The 18,735-nt window shown below is 36.4% G+C and overlaps 2 protein-coding genes across 2 annotated transcripts; both read left to right on the top strand.

Annotated features, from left to right (window-relative positions):
• Positions 1–2,282: 2,282 nt before the first annotated feature.
• ogre (optic ganglion reduced) lies at positions 2,283–12,886 on the top strand. Its single transcript, XM_069055713.1, has 4 exons — positions 2,283–2,770; positions 5,763–5,870; positions 5,928–6,083; positions 12,066–12,886. Exons 1-4 carry the CDS (start codon positions 2,522–2,524, stop codon positions 12,633–12,635), a joined length of 1,083 nt encoding a protein of 360 aa, XP_068911814.1. The 5' UTR covers positions 2,283–2,521; the 3' UTR covers positions 12,636–12,886.
• A 1,505-nt stretch (positions 12,887–14,391) lies between these two features.
• On the top strand, positions 14,392–17,068 carry LOC138136509 (lysosomal acid lipase/cholesteryl ester hydrolase-like). The gene is made up of 6 exons (XM_069055712.1): positions 14,392–15,010; positions 15,069–15,361; positions 15,404–15,650; positions 16,213–16,368; positions 16,417–16,644; positions 16,692–17,068. Exons 1-6 carry the CDS (start codon positions 14,855–14,857, stop codon positions 16,842–16,844), a joined length of 1,233 nt encoding a protein of 410 aa, XP_068911813.1. The 5' UTR covers positions 14,392–14,854; the 3' UTR covers positions 16,845–17,068.
• The last annotated feature ends 1,667 nt before the right edge of the window (positions 17,069–18,735 follow it).

Consider the following 18,735-nt stretch of genomic DNA (forward strand, 5'->3'; position numbering starts at 1 on the left):
TCGTTCTGGTAAAAATAATTCAAGAGAATTTGTTAATTTTTTTTTAATAAATAAAACACAATCCTTGTTCAGATTTTTTGCCATGCTCAACCAACAAGGAATGTTTGTGTAATTGCATAGTGCGTAAGAACTGTCAAGCAATTCGCTGATAATTTACGACGCAATACAAAAATCACTAAAGAAGACATTCTTGTGGGGGCCAAAGGTCAGATATTTTGGATAATGCATATTTAGAGCGTTGGTTGCTTAGATGACTAAATACAGTCTGAAAAAAGAATTTTTGAAAACGCGATTTTGGAATATTTTTCAAAATTTTGGCAGCGCAGAAAAATTTAGAATTTTTTTTTTTTGGTACAAATATGTGTATTTCTACCAAAATGGCTTTCAAAAACTGTAAGTTACGTTCGTTTCAGATAAAACAAACATTATTATTAGATACAGTAGACTCCGGATATAATGAACCCGCTTTTAGTGAACTTCCGGCTATAGTGAACGCTACTTTAGGTATCCGAATGTTTTCCCATAAGACTAATACATTTTTTATCCGGTTATAATGAACCCGCTTATAATGAACTTTCGGATAAAGTGAACCGAATTTTATAAACTTAAGGTTTAAAATTTCCGTTTATAGTGAACTTTCCGGGGGTTCCCCGGATAATTCCCCGACTGTAACGTACGTGCTTATGCGTATCTCATCGCGTGGGCCAGTTTAAAACGCAAAAAAAGCCCAATTTATACAAGAACGAGTTGAATACAACGTTTTTTTGTTCGACGAGACACTTTAAACCTCAAAATCGCTTAAAATCTTTAAAATTAGCTTGACGTTTTGTTTTGACAAATTGTCACATTTATCAAAATCCGTTCACACAGGAGAAAATTCTCAAATTCTGACAGTGTCGAACAAAAAAATATTTTTTCCAAGCCAGTAGCTCGTGGTGAAAATTTGTACACGCATTTCAAAAACACCCTGTGCAGTTGGTTGCAAAAAAAACGGGAACTGTCAGAATAAAATTGACACATTTTTACAATTTTGTTATCGCGTGAAACCTTCTTACGAGAGGTTAGAATTATGGTCAAAATTCAATAACATTTTTAAAAATTATTTGATAGGTATTGTCAACTAGTCAGTTAATTGACAAATAGACAAAACCAAATTTCCATCAGAAAAAAATTCCTTTCCCGTTTTTTTCGCAACCAACTGTACGTTAAACCTATAATCAACATGATAAATTTTATTTTCGTTTTTAGTGAACCTCGGATATAGTGAACCAGTTTTCATGCATTTTTCAAGTTCACTATATCCGGACTCCACTGTATTATTATTTTCCAAAAACTTCGGTAATTGTTCACTTTAACTACTTCTGCAATTTTCGCATTTTTTCTGGCTAGATACCCTCAGAACGACCTCCTAGATCGTTTCCCACCATTCAAACCTTGTGTGATGCCTTTTTTTTTCTCTCCTGTTGTGTTTCAAGGTCGCGTCAAAGGTAAGGAAAATTCATTTGCACAAGGTTTGAGTGGTGGAAAACGATGTAGGAGGACGCCCTGATGTTGTCTAGCCAGAAAAAACGGGAAAATTCCAGAAGTAGCTAAAGTGAACAATGACCAAAAATTCAAAAACCACCGTTAATGTTTTTAATGAAATAGATAAATAATAAAAGAGAAAAAGAAAACAGAAGACTCGTGTTTGTACATTTTTCACCTGTGGTAATGAACGTACAGTACATTTTTTTTATCAAAAGCGAATTTCCTCACTTTTCTTCAAACAACCATAAATTCCTTTTTTACAACTTTGAGATGTTGGAAAATGACAGATCTGGAACAATACTCCAACTGTGATAAGAGATAAAGCTGCACTGATGACTAATTTTTATTATTTAAAATACATAACGTAATTATCATAATTCTTCTTTAACTGAGTTCGTCACTGCTTCAATCATTGAAATCACAAAACATTACTCATTTTGGTTTTTTGGTGACAAATTACTCAAACACTTTCTTTTTTTTTAATTCTTTGACGAAAAAGCACCACGCGCTGCATCCACCATATGATCCTTATCGCTTGATTCCATTGGTCTGTGTTATGAATCGCAGCCATCGTCCAGATCACTGCCTGACCTACCGTACGAATCACTCACCTCTCACTTACCTAAAAAATAGTTGAAATTCCTAAAACCGGTTCCTTCACGTGACGTCGTAACATTTGGAAGGGGGCACGGACGTTATAGAACATCAAAAGCGGACCAGTCAACTATTGGCCGCGAGTCGAAGAACGGAAGTTGGTTCGTCGACTGTAGCGGCGGCAGCGGTGGGGGAAGCAACAAATCGAGGGGGCAGCACTCAGTAGCAAGTTACGCTACACAGTGTGTCCGTCGACTGGTTCTTTACTACAAACAAAACACGAACAATCGTAAACAATTGTTACATGTGACTGAAGATGTGCGGACTTGCGACGAAACCGTGCGGGAGCGAAGGGTGAATCGGGTGATTTTTGGACAGTCGCGTGCGAGACCAAACCAACATGTACAAGCTCCTAGGAGGGCTGAAGGACTATCTCAAGTCCCAGGACATAGTGGTGGACAGTGCTGTCTTCAGGATGCACAATCTCTTCACCACGGCGCTGCTGATGGCCTGCAGTCTTATCATCACGGCGTCGCAGTACGTGGGCAGCCCTATACAGTGCATCGTCGATGGGTTGCCCGGACACGTCGTCAACACTTTCTGCTGGATATCGTCGACTTTCACCATGCCGGATGCGTTCAAAAGACAGGTAATCGATGACCTTTGGCCCGAGGGGAGTAGGCGCAGTGGGTGCGGGGGTTGCGAGTCCTTAGGGGGATGTTTCCGGGTTTGACCGGATCCTCCAGGTCCAGATTTACGTTTTGGCGCCAAAAACAATTATTTCAGAATCGAACAACAAAATGGCGGGTTAGGGTTCAAGGGGTGAACACTAATAGGTCAGATAAGGGTCATCCCAGGGGTTAAGGTCAACACGAGACAAGAAGCTTTACGCAGAATAAGCTCAACTGTCAAAATTTGTAAATGTAGATTATTTATTAACCAGGCCTTTTAGCTCTCTAGTTAATAATGAAGAACTTTTCTCAAGGCCACGTCTTCAACTTTATCAAGGTCACGCTACCGGTGATTTTTTTTTAAACAGTAATTGTCAAAGGGAATATCTGTAATACACAAAAAGTGACGCTTAATCAATAAGTGTGAAGAGATTTCTTTCCTGGGGGCAAACTTGTGGAGAGTTAGGTTAATCACTTACTAGGTGATTAACTTGCTGCTTTGAAGAAGATTTCACTAGCTGCGCTGCTAAGTTGCTGCTCTGAAGATGCTAGCAGCGTGGCTAACGAAACATCGAAGACCGCGGCATCACCCGGAAACTTCATGGAAAAAAGTAGGGTTATGTCAGTGGTTGTCAGTTTGTTGTAAATTAGCAACAATTGACGTTATGTCTCGAGACGTTTTAGTAAAATGTTTGACTTGAAGGCGTCAATTTAACAATTTCATTGTTAATACAAATCAACCAAAAAACTCTTAATATGTCAAAGATCCACCAACGTCTCAAAATACGTCGAACAGGCACGTGGCAACGCTGCTGATTTAGGGGAACATCGAAAATTTGTTAATTCCACACTGTATCGACAATTTTTAATCTTTTGTTAAACAAATTCCTTTTTCTCATGTCATTGGGTTAAATTGAAATTGTACATGCGTGAAGTTAGCAAAATTACTGTCGCGTCAGTTGTGCCAACCTGTGTCGTACACAGGACTCCAGAGATATTTATTGCTTAACAAACATTCAACAGCTTCTTTGACCTGTCAAAAGGATTTAGTTATAAATTACAAAGATCCAGACTAAAGCAATTTCTAATTGTCACTGTTACTTTCACAGACGTCCCCATTTTCAGCTTTTCTCCAAAAATACCTTTTACAATGCGTCAGAATCTTTGATTGCTGTTTTAAATCTAGCCAATTACAAACGATTGCAGCATTTGGTGGGTTGGTCCAAGTAGTAATTCCCGTCGTTGTCAACATGTCATTTCTTGATCGATTTGTTAGGTTAGGTTCTTGGAAATTTAATATTGTTGTGAATAAATTCTGCAATGTCTGCAATCCTTTTGTTTATCATTATGGAAACAAATTAAGAGTGTTTTGAAGCTGCCATAAAATTTAAATTCAACAAATCTGCCTGGAAACATAAAAACTATTGCTTTTCTTGTATGTTTATTTGTTCATGAGATAATGATAAAATATACATTTATTAATCATGTGGATACATGAGTTGGAGTCGTTTTGTCGATGACATCAATGACCTTGCAATGAGATGCATCTCGCTCAACTTAAAAATTTTCTTACATTATAGGATTGGGTTATGGTTCAGGCAACAGCAATTTAACGAATTGATTTAGTTTCTCAATCTGCACAGTAAAAACACAAACAACACATAAAGTGAGGTTAGAAGGTTAGATTTAAACAGCTGATCCGTGATCTGTATCCGTGGTGCGTTCACAATCGACGCTTCAACGCTTTCTTTGACGATCTGAGCTGATGAAAGCATAGAAGCAATCAGGAAGTACATATAAAAGTAAAGTAAAAATAAATAAAAAATAAAATAACTCGTTTCAGCTCGTAACTTCTGCCTTTAGCAGTCTATTAATGCCCACTCATTTCTTGTATATTTTTAACGAAGGCTGCAATCAAAGCAACGAGCTTTCTATTGTACTAGCATGGCAAGCGGTACCACCACCACCGGCTGGTCCCTAGAAACTGCTCTATTTTATAGTTTGCTCACAAAAAATTTATCCAGAGATATTTTTATATTGGAGATTACGGTTTTATTTGGCAACCACTCGTATTTGGCGTTCCTGACCTGGTACTTCCTTATTTAGAAAATATAATTGAATTGGTAAATCCTCTGGAAACAAGACACCAAGAATGATTCTTTTTAATGTTAAGAGCAAACCCAGTGAATCAAATCTTTGTGCATCCAAGCAAAAAATTTGAGCGATGGGATCGGCTTTCGTCGAGTCAAAGCTTTAGAACCAGCGGTTCTCAAACAAGAGGTTTGTCATGAATTCCAGCTTGACCGAAAATTATATTGACATTTATGATCATTTGCTCATTTTAACAATGAATCTGGTGTCGATGTGATGCAATTATGATGCACTTCTGCATCGTATTTTTTTCTAGTATGGTAATCAGTACGCACGGTACGACTTGTCGTACCAGTCTAATTATGGGCAATTTACTAGTCAAGGCTGAACTGTTTATGACTGCTTATCACCACAACCGATACACTGTAATACCAATTGATTGTGAAACAAAAATGAAATTGTGTCGGAGATTTTGAAATGGTACTTTTTGGTCGGGTTCTGCTCCGTGATTATCTGTTACATTCCGGTACTAGTTTTTGTTGTTTTCGTTGCAACAATGGCACCAGTAGGACCAACCGGAAGAAAGGGGTCACAGTTTAACCTTGCCTCATTGTTTGAAGCAGCTGCACTTTCGCATGGAGGTACTTTCGAGGGGTGCCTTCTTGGCAATTAACACCGTTCGCACCAGAAAACAGAAACATTAGCACGCATTGTTGATTTGGATCGTTGGAATATTTCGGAGCGACCCACGCGGATCTCCGCTTGAAATGCTCTCTAGCCCCAAGAGCCTCGGCCCCGCATCTGTAATTTAGAGCGCCATAATGACAGGCCCCGTTTCTTTCCCTTTGCAATAATTACAACGTCTGCTTTTTTCACCAGGTCGGTCGAGAAGTTGCCCATCCTGGCGTGGCCAACGACTTCGGCGCGGAGGACGCTAAGAAGTACTACACGTACTACCAGTGGGTCTGCTTCGTTTTGTTCTTCCAGGTAGGGAAAAATCTTCGCTCTCCGTTGCATTGTTCTTTCTTCACTTGATTTTTTTAGGCGATCGCGTGTTACGTCCCGAAAGTCTTGTGGGACGTCTTCGAGGGAGGTCTGGTGAAGACGCTCAGCATGAGACTCAAGTTCGGGATCTGTCACGAGGAAGAGAAGAACTCCAAAAAAGAAGTCATCCTTGATTATCTATTAACGCACGTTACGGTAAGCACAGAGCGATTATCGCTCGACCTTTAATTTTTTAAACAAACTGAAACTTGATCTTCAGCGAGTTAACAGCGGAAATGATAATTGGCTCGCGTTGGCCGAATTGTATTTCTAAATTTAGAGCGCGTACGGCTTGGAGTTGTCGTTAAAAAATTATTGCGCTTTTAATTGCTGTTTTATGATGCACCGGAGACAGTCGTTAAAGCGACAAAAAGTTGATGCACCAAGAGTGGTCTTTTGATTGGGTTGTTGACTGCACGTGATGAGAAAACTGTAGTGATTGGACATAAAGTTGGTGCTAAAATATTAATTATTAAAAGATAGTACCTGTTGAAGGTATAAACACGGTTCACGTTGTTTTGGCGTAATGTGAGGCCATCTTTTTTTTAACGTTGGATACACTGCTTAATTTCTGTCACTAAAGTGCCTGACATGTGAACCTATCAAAATCAACAAATCAACGATGTTTGAGTATTCTTCTATTGCAAACTAGTAAAACTGACAACAATGCACTAGACATTGACAATAATGGTCGAATTTCGACCGCTGGGCGATCTCTAGTTATTGATAAAACCTCAAACCTGATCTAGGGAGATTTTCCAATACAGCTGTTCCGAAACAAAAGGTTTTAGGGTGGTACAGCCTGGTCTTTAAATAAATGTTGATATTGACAATTGTTTAAAAAAAGCACTATAATGTAAATATTGCAAACAAAACAATTGTTTCCGTAGGTCGGAGAACCAGCGAATATTTTTGTCATTTCATTTCGCGACGAGAATTTTATAATTCGTATCATACGACTTGGCAATCATGGAGTTGACTATCTGGCAACAGGGCGTTAAAATGAAGCGCCGGGCCAGGCATTGCCATCTAGAACACAATTATTGTTTTTGATCGTGACGTCACAGTAAAGGCTTTATCGAAAAATGAATGAAACCTACAGAATTTAATAAAAATAGCAAGATTTTTGGTTAGTATTTTTTTTTTAATAGAACGATGTGTTTAGGCTTTACGATAACTGCCTCGTGGAGTAAAATGCCATTAATGACGCGAAAATGTGTCATTTATAAGTGAGGTTAAGTTTGTGTATTTATTGTTTTTGCGTAATTTTTACTTTGTGAATCATTTAAATAACACCAAATCACAACAAATTTTTACATTTACATTTTTTAATTATAGTCCGATGAGCCTCGTCCGTGAAAAAGTTTATATTGGCAACTTGAGACAGATGTCATTCTAAATTTCAATTTTTAAGATTTTGAGTTCTTTCGTGCAAAATGCAAAATTTCTTTGCCTTTCACAACGTGAATCTAGTTTAAAAATTAAAAAACATTAAATTTTATCAGTAACATTTATCTGCGTTGCTACGATTTTTTGTGTTTTTAGTATTGATGTTTTCAAAATTTGTTCCAATAAAATCGTATCTGGAGCAACAATTGCGATATAGAAAAAAATGTACCGACTTGTTTTTAGCAAATCACTAGGTAAATATTTTTTGATTGATAAATTGTTTCGTATTGTGAATCGTTTCAGCGTTAATCTTGCAGACAATCAAAATAGATTAAAACGACAAATAAAGGAGAACACAACAAAATGGTGGGTTAGGGTTCAAGGGGTGAACATTAATAGGTCAGATATGGTTCACCCCAAGGGTTAAGGTCAACACGACACAAGAAGCACAGAACACACAGACAAGAAGCTTCTCTCAACGATACACTATGTTTGTCGATCCACCTTGTGGTGGTTTATGACATTTCTCTTCTAAAATGTCAAAAATGACTGCATTGTAATACCGAATTTAGAATAACCTCAACTGTCAAAATTTATAGAAGTAGATTATTCATTAACTAGGCGTCGTAGCTTTATAGTTTGTTAATGATGAAAGACTTTTATCAAGGTCACGCCACAGGTGATTTTTTTCAAAATAGTAAATTGTCGTTTTTAATTGACAAGGGAGTCTCTGTGATACAAGATTTTTTTTAAGTGACGCTTAATCAAGAAATTTCTTTCATGGAGGCAAGCTCGTGGAGAGTCAGGTTAATCACTTCTTAGGTGATTAACCTAACTTGCTGCTCTGAAGAATATTTCGCTGGCTGTGCTGCTAAGTTGTTGCTATGAAGAAGTTAGCAGCGTGGCTAACGAAACGTCAGCAGCTACACATCGATCACCAGGAAACTTCATGGAAAGAAGTAGGGTTATGTCAGGGGTTGTCAGTTTGTTGCAAATCAACAGCAATTGACGTTTTGTCTCGAGGCGTTTTAGCAAAATGTTTGACTTTGAAGTTGTCAGTTTAACAATTTCAGTAAACAAAAATTACAAGGTAACTACAGTGTGGAATAAAATGATTTACATCTAGTTACCTTTGGAATTTTTGCACATGTAAATTTTCCTGTACCGCTCTACTTTTTTTTTTTGAAGTGCCGAACTATTAGTTCTGTCAATAAATGTCATCAATCGAATTGACAATTGTTACAATTTACTAAATTGAATTAACAAACGTTGGTGGCCACTTTCAATACTAGCTGTGACTTGCTTTTGTTAGCTCCTTTTTAATTTCAATCTTTCCTTTGCATTCATATCATCCCTTCGCAATAAATCACATTTGGAATTTTGGAATATTTTGAGGTTAGGCTTTCTTTTTTTTGTAGAGCGGCATTTCGTATTTTTACAAGGGTAATGCAAGGGTAACTAGATGTAAATCATTTTATTCTACACTGTATTAATACGTCAAAGATCCACCAAAAGCCGCAAAATACGTCAAACATGCACGTGGCAACGCTGCAGGTTTAGGGGAACATGGAAAATAAGGTTTAAATGTTTTAATTTCACAGTGTATTGGGAATTTTGAGTCTTTTGTTAAACAAATTCCTTTGTTTCATGGCATTGTGTTAAATTTAAATTGTTTTTAAAATTTGTTTCCAATGAAATCATACAATTATTGATATATGGAAAAAATGTGCCGACATTGTTTTTGACATTGATTTTAGCAAATAACTAGGTAAATATTTTTTGTTTGATAAATTGTTTCGTATTGGGAACCGTTTCACCGTTACAATCTTGCAGACAATCAAAATAGATTAAAACGACCAATAAAGGAGAAAAAATGATGAAATTTGGTTTTATCGACTATTTTGTGTGGAGAACGAAATTAAGGGATTAAACAAAATTATCAGCCTCGAGATATTGTTTGTAAAAAGTCAAGGAGAAAACGAGCGAAAAATTCGCAAATAATTTCATCCAAAAATAATTTAAAATTGCGTTGGTTTTTTTTGTTCTATCGGGTGTTCATTTAAATTTATTCTCAAAGTAAGCGTTGAGAGTCGATTGTGAACGCATCACGGATCACGGCTCACCTGTTTAAATCTAACCTCACTTTTTGCGTTATTTGTGTTTTTACTCTGCAAACTGACGAATGGTGTGTTCACAATCGACTCTCCAACGCCTACTTTTAGGATAAATTAAATGAACACCCGACATTGCAACTTTTACAATTTTTGAGTAAATTATTTAAGTTTTAACAATTAATTTTTTTTAGGGAAAATACCAAATATGTTCTGAATGTGCAAAAGTCGACAAATATGTTAATGCAACAAAAATTGACCGCAAAATTGTTTATACAAATTTTTCACAATAAATAAACAAAAAATGTTTATCTTTGTTGATAACCATTTAATAAGAAAATTCATAATTACATGAAATTTGTTGGTTTTATGGTTTTTCATTTGTTTTTGTTATTAATAGTGCAAGTATAAGAAAAAAAACCGGTGTATCATCATTTAAAGGACAGAGAATCCCCGATTTAACAAAGGAATAATAATTTTGCAATAAATAGTACACGCTAGGGGGCGTTTCAAAGTTTGGTAAAAAATGGAAACTAATTTTTTTTTGTTTCGCAGTGTAAAAAATCGAAATTGATCAAAAATGCTTCCAATTCGATACCCAATATGTATTTCTTTATAGTATCTAGACGTTGTGTGAATTTTTTCACAATTTTTAGACAACAATTATATTTGTTTTGATTCAATTGTTCCCGAGTCGATGCAAACTGGAATATTTCGCGGCGCGCTTTTGAATGTCTCTCACGCCTAAACCAAAATAGGTACAATAGGGCCGTACTGATGTTTTTGCAGGAAATTCTATTCTCTACAAAAAAGATTTTGCACAATTTTGTTGTATATGGTGTAGTTTTCGATGCAGAGGAGAATTCTCGTCCCAAAACGTGATTTTCAAAAACTTCGCAATTTTTACAAATTGTTTAAACAATTTCCTGGGTATTTCCTTCGGTGCCAATGCATAATAGGGTTTTATTTGTTAATTTTTACGTAATATACAAGACTCAAAGAATAGAATAACTATTCAATTTTTAATTTTTTTTTATCTTGGAATAAATTTTGTTAAAATATGAGCTTTCAGCCAATTTCTGCACTAACTATCTGAGAACAATTTTAATATTAAAATAAACAATTCAGATTTCTTTCCCAGGGTATTTCTAATGACAGACCCACCTGGAACAACACTTGACTCGCTAATACAGCTAGTTATTTTTATGTATGCTTGAATTCACATAATGATTCCGTCGTTATTTCTTGACTCATTTCCTCCTTTCAAAAACTTTTCTAAAAAAGTTTTTTTGTGACTTGCGGTGGTTAATTTTGTCAGTTTGAAATTTTTTACTTTTGATTCTTATTGGTTCAACGGCCTCGAGATAAGAACGTTGTCTTCTCTCACTCCCTGTAATTTCAATTGTGATCAAAATTTTCCAAAATATTTCAAGGGAACTTTCCACTGTCTCGTAGATCCCAGTTTTGCACTATCTCCCACACCACTTGTCGCCTTGAAGCTTCCTAACACCGAAACCAACCGATAACTTCTTGTTTTGTCACCCGATATTTTCAAGATGCTTCAGATCTGCACCGCTTGCCGGCCATACCACTCTCGCCGCTTCTTTTCATCTTCCCGACCGCGCTCTTCAACTTTTGACCTCCAAACTCTTCAATTCAATTTGAATGAAAAAGCGATCGATTGACAATGATGAATCGATCCGGAGCGGCGCACGCTCTGTTAAATTTTTACTTGGACAACCTCGCCGAAGCCGCAATCAATGCATAACGTATCCACATCATGCGTGGAACTGTCTGAATCATGATCGTAATTAATTACGAATATGACCGCATTGCAAATGAGTGTTAGAATAGATTACGAATTTTATTTCGCGGAACAATCGTCAAGTTCTTTTTCTCGAGTGCCAAAATTGTTAAGTCTGTCAAATATGGACAACAATAAATTTGAACCATGCCCGAGGCGCTCCTTGTGAATTATTTAAATGGTGGATGGAAGCGCAAAAACGTGTCTTCGCTTGGATGCTCGTTTCAACGAAAAAAATTGTACTTTGTATATTTTTTACGCCGAGATGACTCTTCACTCTTCGATCCAAGCATTTTTTCCGCCTGGAATACTGTTCCGGGTTTCGCAGATGATTTTTTCGGAATTGTGTGACAAATGAGTAATCCTCATGCATAATCTGTTGCTAGTACTAGGAAGCTCTCAAGGTCTGGTGTATAGTAGAGATGCGAGGGGCAGGAATACACCATGGTAGCGACTGACACAAAGCTGTTTCATTTTGAATTTTTAATTGCGTCGTATGTGGGTACTGGTTTGTTATCACTTATCAGGACACAGCAGGATCAATACTAGACTAGAAAAGGTGACTAAACTGTCGCAATGACTTAAAAAAAGTACACTTTTTTGTTGCTTTGGTTTTTATTGTCCAAGCACGATTAAACACCAGCGGTGCGTTAAGTAATTATTTAGAAAGCTAAGCAGATTTGTTCTTTTTCTTCGTAGCGCGTGTCACTATCCTCTTACATAAATCCAACAAAGGCGAAGATCTTGCGAAAGTGAGGTTTCAACACCCAAAACCCAATGACCTGTATCTCCTTGTTTCCAGTTTGTTGTCTCAATTTGAATTTTTTTTTGCAGCGCCACAACTTGTACGCCCTGCGGTACTTCGCCTGCGAGTGCCTCTGCCTCGTCAACGTCCTGCTGCAGCTCTACCTGATGAACAAGTTCTTCGACGGTCAATTCCTGTCGTACGGATGGCGCGTGATGAAGTTCTCCGAGCTGGCGCAAGAGGACCGGATGGACCCCATGGTGTACGTCTTCCCCAGAGTGACCAAGTGCATCTTCCACAAGTACGGAGCGTCGGGGTCCATCCAGAAGCACGACAGTCTGTGCGTGCTCCCCTTGAACATCGTCAACGAGAAGACGTACATCTTCATCTGGTTCTGGTTCATGATTTTGGCGTCGCTCTTGACCATCCTGGTGCTGTACAGGATCGTGATCGTGGTGGCCCCCAGGGTGAGGCCTCGGCTGCTCAACGCGAGACACAGGGCGATTCCCATCGAGGTGTGCTCGTCGCTGTGCAGGAAGATTGATCTGGGGGATTGGTGGGTGTTGATGCTGCTGGGGCGCAACATGGACCCCATGATCTACAGGGAGGTGGTGTCGGAGCTGGCGAAGAGGATCGAGTCGAAGGCGAGTCAGCGTTGACGAGCTCCTGGTAGTTCTTTCGCGGTTTTTGTTTGTAATTAATACTCATGACTTCCTATTTATTTCGGGACACAAAAATTCTGTGATCTGGATACTGAAGATCGGGACATATCAAGCGAAACTTTTGTACATGTTTACACTTCTTCTATTATCCTTAAGGACAACTAGGCTAAGACGATTTAGAATAGGTATTTTATTTTAGACGCCTTTTACTATGTTACTATTGTATAAACAATAAACACTGAAAAATCCTTCGTTTCATTCTTCGGACGCTTCCTTCACTCACTTGGACGACTTGGCTGGCCTTACGCGGCCCAATTAAGTCCTGCTCATTAGCATAAGTGTTTTGAATGTAAAATGTGTTTAGAATTTACCAAGTTAAAGTACAGTTTTAATGTCGTAATCGTTTCCGATAGAATGTATGTTATTTGTGAAGTCACTGACCTAAAATAGGTCAACGATAATGTGATTACGACGTCAGCAACAGCCACTCGCTTGATCAAAACCTGCTGTAAGTGTTGAATGACCTTTTACATTTATTACAATGGAGATTTGTCCGTGACGTCTTTGCTCGTTTACAATTCAAAAGAACCATCGAAAATAATACGAAAAGAAACAATTCGTTTCGTAACTGCGTCACTCTGATGGGAACATAATTATAAAATCTAAGAAAATTGATAATTTGATTTAAAGAGTTTTAAAAGAGATGAAGAAATACACATGTCATGATTTTGCTAACACGTTGATAATACAACGTGTGTAGTGAATGCAGCTCCAAGTCCACGTCTAGCAGTAAATATTGAGTGTAATGTCACCGTTTAAATAAATTAAAATGATTAAATAATGGTAGAAATTATTTTTAAATGAATAATTTTAGGGAGGTGTTAGGCAACCAGCAATACAACGTTGTGCGGCCATTTGCTTTTCTCGTCAAGAGATTATTGGGAATTGAGACCTCGACGTTCCTGAGGAGGAAGCATCACAATTTGAGGATTGAGATTATGACGTAAAGGGTCAGTTAGAGGTGAGGATTGAGTTTGTACACTCAAAAGAGTCACCGAGACACAATGGAATTGTGAAGTGAAGATCTTGCAGAAGGACGACATTTGGCATTGGGAACTGAAGATACAACGAAATATTGATGTCTTTCGAGGAGAACGAAGACAGATGATTAGTAGGGGGAAGAGAGAGTTGACAAAGTTGTGTTTGTGTTGATGACTCTTTGTGGAAAGATACAGAAGTCTTAGGTGTCAAACGTTTGAATTTGAGGTTTTCTTGTGATAGATGTTTTAAAAAGGGGACACGGCATCGAAGCCGGATTTATTTATCATTACACAGTAGCTGATTTATCGATGAAAATTTATTACATCATGTTGTCGCTTAGTGCAAGTACGAAGTGTTTTTGTGATTGCATTTCTTTTTATGTCTTTTTTGTTACTTTTAATTAGGTACATGATTTTTGACTTAAAGATGTGTTGTACCTACATTTTTCTAGAAAAATAAGTACCTATGCATTTGTGATATAAAAAGTTGCTTATTTTTTCCAGAAAGTCTAGTTTTTTATGTTTTGATGCACATTTTCAAGTTTTTTAGTGCATAATTATCCTGAGCCCCTTTATTACTAAGTTGTATTCTATGTTTTGCTTGTATCTTCCATGTAATTAATACAAATAGACACATTAGCATGACGTAAATACTGACAGTCATTGTAATGCAATAAAAATTCAATTTACTGAAAATAAAAATGATATCTAAAGTATATTAAAGCTTGTTTTATTAGTCCTTTCGGTTGCTTTAGTTGTCCAAAATTCTAACAACTCTTGCAGCAACTATCTAAGCTACATCTTCATTTATTTTAGCAGAGACTGTTACTACAATTCTTATATAAATGACAACATTGTAAGTTGAGGAAGAACCAAGACAACGACAGTTGAGACTTATCCTTCATCAAAAGACACACCAAGTCCAAACCAACTGGTTTGAGAGAAACTTCTGAAGAATTATGTAATTCTTTAATAAGTAAAATAAAATTAAAATTAGGTAAATAAAATTATAGAGCAGAAATCTATAGTTTGCAACAGTCAATTTATAAAATTAGATTTTTGAAAACTTTGTACCTTCAAGGTGAATAAAGTGGATACGCCTCTTAGTGTGACGTAAATATTAAGTAATTACATTTCCAAGTAGAAGCATGATTCTTTCAGAATTTGTATTCGAAGATGGTATTCAAAATTGCATCGCACCTTCTTCTAGTACTTCTCTCATTCATTTTTGTTCCCTTCAATTCCAACAACTCTTGCAGCAACTACTTGAGCTATCTTTTTATCAGTTTTAGCAGCGACTGTTACCACAATCCTGACGTCAACGACAATATTGTAAGTTGAAGAAGAAAAACCGAGTCAATGACAGTTGAGACTCTTCAAAATCTTTCAGACGAACATCATCCAGAGACACACCAATTCGTCGGAGACTCACCAAGTCCAAACCGAAGACGGTTACATTTTGAATTTATTCAGAATTCGTCGTGAGAACCCGCGAGGAGTGATTTTTTTCCAGCATGGACTCTTTACCGACGCTAGAGCTTGGGTGAGCCAATACAACGATTCCGTCGCATTTTTATTTTGGAGAGCTGGTTACGACGTTTGGCTAGGCAATAATAGGGGCAATTTGTATGGAAAAAAACATGTCACGTGGAAACCCTCTGATGGAGAATTTTGGAACTACAGGTTTGGAAGTAGCAATTACTCTTTAGCTTACACAAAATCTAGTTTATTAGAAATTGGGTACTACGACCTTGACGCATCTGTCGAGTACATAAAGAGTACAACCAGTGAGGGTAAGATTATATACGTTGGTGTATCTATGGGGGCTACCACAGGTCTGATTTATGCAAGCATGAGACCTGAGGCTTCGTCCCAGTCTGTCCAAATTATGATAAGTATCGCACCTTGTACACATTTTAAGTATGCAGACGGGATATTGAAGTACATAGTACCATTGTCGGATATAATGCAGGTATACAGGGTGTCTCAAAATTCGCGAATTCCGAATTCAAAGCGTGGTAGGGAAGGACCCAGTGGAGCTGGAAAAATACTTAGAAAAAAAATTCGCTCTTCCTGAAGAAGATATAAGCACTTTAATTTTGTTCAATACATAGCAGCCTTCATATCCACAGTGACAAAATACTATTCTAAAGCTACGTTGCCGTTCCATTTTTAAGAAAAGTTACAAAAATTAAAGATTTTTTTACTCCAAAGTAAAGCTATTCTTCAAAACATTGTTTTACGTTATTATTTTACACAATCATCTACACCATAAATAACAATAAACACTGAACTTTTCAGCCTGTATTTGAAGAAAACGCACTTCAAAGAGTGCACCTTCAGACCAAAGTATCTTTGTAGGGGGAGTCTCGATTTTTTTTTTATTTCCATATTTGGACTATTGAAGTGATCCCCTACAACGCTCTGAGTTCGAAATTCGCGAATTTTGAAACACCCTGTATAAATACTTGTATAGTAGAGGCCTAGAATGTGACTATCGTTTTTGCTACTTAATCTAGGTATATCTTTTTCAGCGCTATAACAAGTACACAGGAATTTATACCTTATTAAGGAACGACAATTTATTCATGAAGTCCTTTCGACTCTTTCATCGAATTTTTCCGTTCAAGAAATATTTAGTTTATTTGCTTTCGTTCTTTTTTGGATGGACACCAGACGAGATGGATCCAGTAAGTCTCGAGTCTCCAACGTATCTAAACTGATCTCATTTGTTGAAGAATTACGCAAACTTGATGGTTTCACATTTTGGTTCTGAAACTTCTATCAAAATAATCGATCATTTTTATCAAATGTATTATCAACACAGGTTTCAAGCGTACGACTATGGAGAAGTGAAAAATATGGAAGTGTATGGTAGTAAAAGACCTTTTCTATTTCCTTTGAAGAAAATTAAATTGCCAGTTTATATCATCTATAGCGACAGCGATTATTTGAGTTATTACAAGGTAAAAAATTTGGTACGTTAATCTTTCATTCTCTGTGGAAATTTTAGGATAACGAACTGGTCTACAATGATCTTTCTGAAGAAGTCACAATTTATGGAAAACTTGCCGTGAAAGGATTAAACCATGTAGATTATTTGTACAGCAAACACAGAAACCAAAAGCTTTTCAATAAAATTTTGCGTTTGTTAGATAGTTTGTGAAAAAGTAGTTGTTAGCATAATTATCATCAGGAAACTTATTCTTTGTTTGTTCTTATTAGTAATGATAACCAACCCGGCGGCACGGCAATTTTGCCGGATTACATACACTATTACGGATATTACTATCAAGTAATAGTGCAGTGCTAATCAACATAATTACCGGCGTGTCGCCTCCACATTTTGACTTTGTTGTGTTTTATTATGTTTTGTGTCAATGTTAAGGAACTTCCTTACGATGTGACATGAGTACAATAAAATACCTTTTTGAATTTCAACTACCAATGTGTTACCTAAATCCAGAATTTTTAAATTTTTAAAAAGAGATTGCGGTACTATTCCCGTTGCTGAAATTATAAGTGGTAAAATCGAAACTTTTTTTAAACACCAAAGATTTCTCATAGTAACGGAGAGCTCTAAATATTTATTAATTTTTGTGTTAATATGTCTGTGTTATATTATGTGAATTTGGAACAGCTATATCTAAAAGATATGCTTGCTTTTGTTGTTTATTTAAAATAATAATGTCTGGTCTGTTATGCTTAATATGAATGTCAGTTAAAACTGTTCGATCAAAATATAATTTGTAATTATCATTTTCCTAACAACTTTCTGGTGTATAACTATAATGTGGTTGTGTATTCTTTAATAAATTGAATTTAACAGCTAAATTCATGTGTATAATTTTAGCGAATATATCATGACGTTTCTTATATTCGCTTTGAGCCAAAACAGTGCAAGAAGAAATGATGTGTTCAATTGTTTCCCCTTCAGTTCCGCAAATCCTACATTTATCGATGATTGATTGCAAACCGCATATGTGTTTTTTTATAATTTCTTGTATTGATAACACGATCTTGTATTGCAAATATAAAACCCTCAGTCTCAGGATGAATATTTGATTTTTTAAGCCATGCATGAGAAGGCTGAATATTAATTTCTAGTTCTTTAAAATATCTCCCATGTAAAGACTTGTGCGTGTGCGTCTATCGATATTTTAAAACGACTTTTTAAACACTAGTTAACATTTTGGGTCGTTTATGATGGTCTCATTACTAGGGCATTATGTACCTACCCTGTAACAAAAACTCTCGATGGTACCTGCGGATTATTGAGGATCGGTTACTCACTACTTTTACGACAATCTTTGTTAGCCGGCAATAAACCACTGAAGGAAGCAAAAGGTCGTTTTAAAATATCGATAGACGCAGACGACGATTTTCTCTCCTATTGTAAAATGATTTACAATTTAAGTCAAAATTGACTATTTTTCGACGAGGACTTTACACGGTCAAAGAAATTGACGAATAAATTTATAAATTAAATCATGAAGAGGTAGTAGCCATCATTACACGTGTTTTACACGGTCAAAGTTTGCGCACGATAAGCTAGGGACTTCTGCATCGCCAATGTGTTGCCAACTTTATCCACTAAACTTCTCAGGGTGACAATGTTATGACAATGCTATATTATTATTTAAATTATCTCACCTTTCAATATATACAGTGAGCGGCAAAAGTATGGAATAAATTCCTTAAAAATTAAACAAAATTTTTTTCAAAAAAATCTTTGGACAGGTCAATTTTAGTTTATAAAAATACATATTTAAGTACCAAAGAAAATTCCAAGCACTCATTTGTTTTCGAGTTATGACGTCATCGAAAGTTTTTTTAAATGGAAACCCCCTATTTTTTTTCTTGATTTTGATAACCCTTTTAATTGTCTAAATGACAGTATAAAAATTTTGTTATCTTACATAAGGAAATTTTTGAGAAAAAAAAAATAAAGTTAAAAAAAAGAAATTTTATAACGAAAAAAACAAGTCAAAACAGAAACACAACGTATAGAAATTTTAATTTTGATTGAGTGCGGGGATAAAATTAGATAAAACTAA

This window comes from Tenebrio molitor, chromosome 8 (genome assembly GCF_963966145.1).
Source record: "Tenebrio molitor chromosome 8, icTenMoli1.1, whole genome shotgun sequence".
NCBI lineage: Eukaryota > Metazoa > Arthropoda > Insecta > Coleoptera > Tenebrionidae > Tenebrio > Tenebrio molitor.

Bases quoted from the DNA above. Each gene is read 5' to 3' on its own strand.
- ogre (XM_069055713.1), top strand. From the start codon at position 2,522: ATGTACAAGCTCCTAGGAGGGCTGAAGGACTATCTCAAGTCCCAGGAC. The intron at 2,771-5,762 runs GTAATCGATGAC...TTTTTTCACCAG, and splicing joins CGGATGCGTTCAAAAGACAG to GTCGGTCGAGAAGTTGCCCA. The intron at 6,084-12,065 runs GTAAGCACAGAG...TTTTTTTTGCAG, and splicing joins ATCTATTAACGCACGTTACG to CGCCACAACTTGTACGCCCT.
- LOC138136509 (XM_069055712.1), top strand. From the start codon at position 14,855: ATGGTATTCAAAATTGCATCGCACCTTCTTCTAGTACTTCTCTCATTC. The intron at 15,011-15,068 runs GTAAGTTGAAGA...AAAATCTTTCAG, and splicing joins CTGACGTCAACGACAATATT to ACGAACATCATCCAGAGACA. The intron at 16,369-16,416 runs GTAAGTCTCGAG...CATTTGTTGAAG, and splicing joins CACCAGACGAGATGGATCCA to AATTACGCAAACTTGATGGT.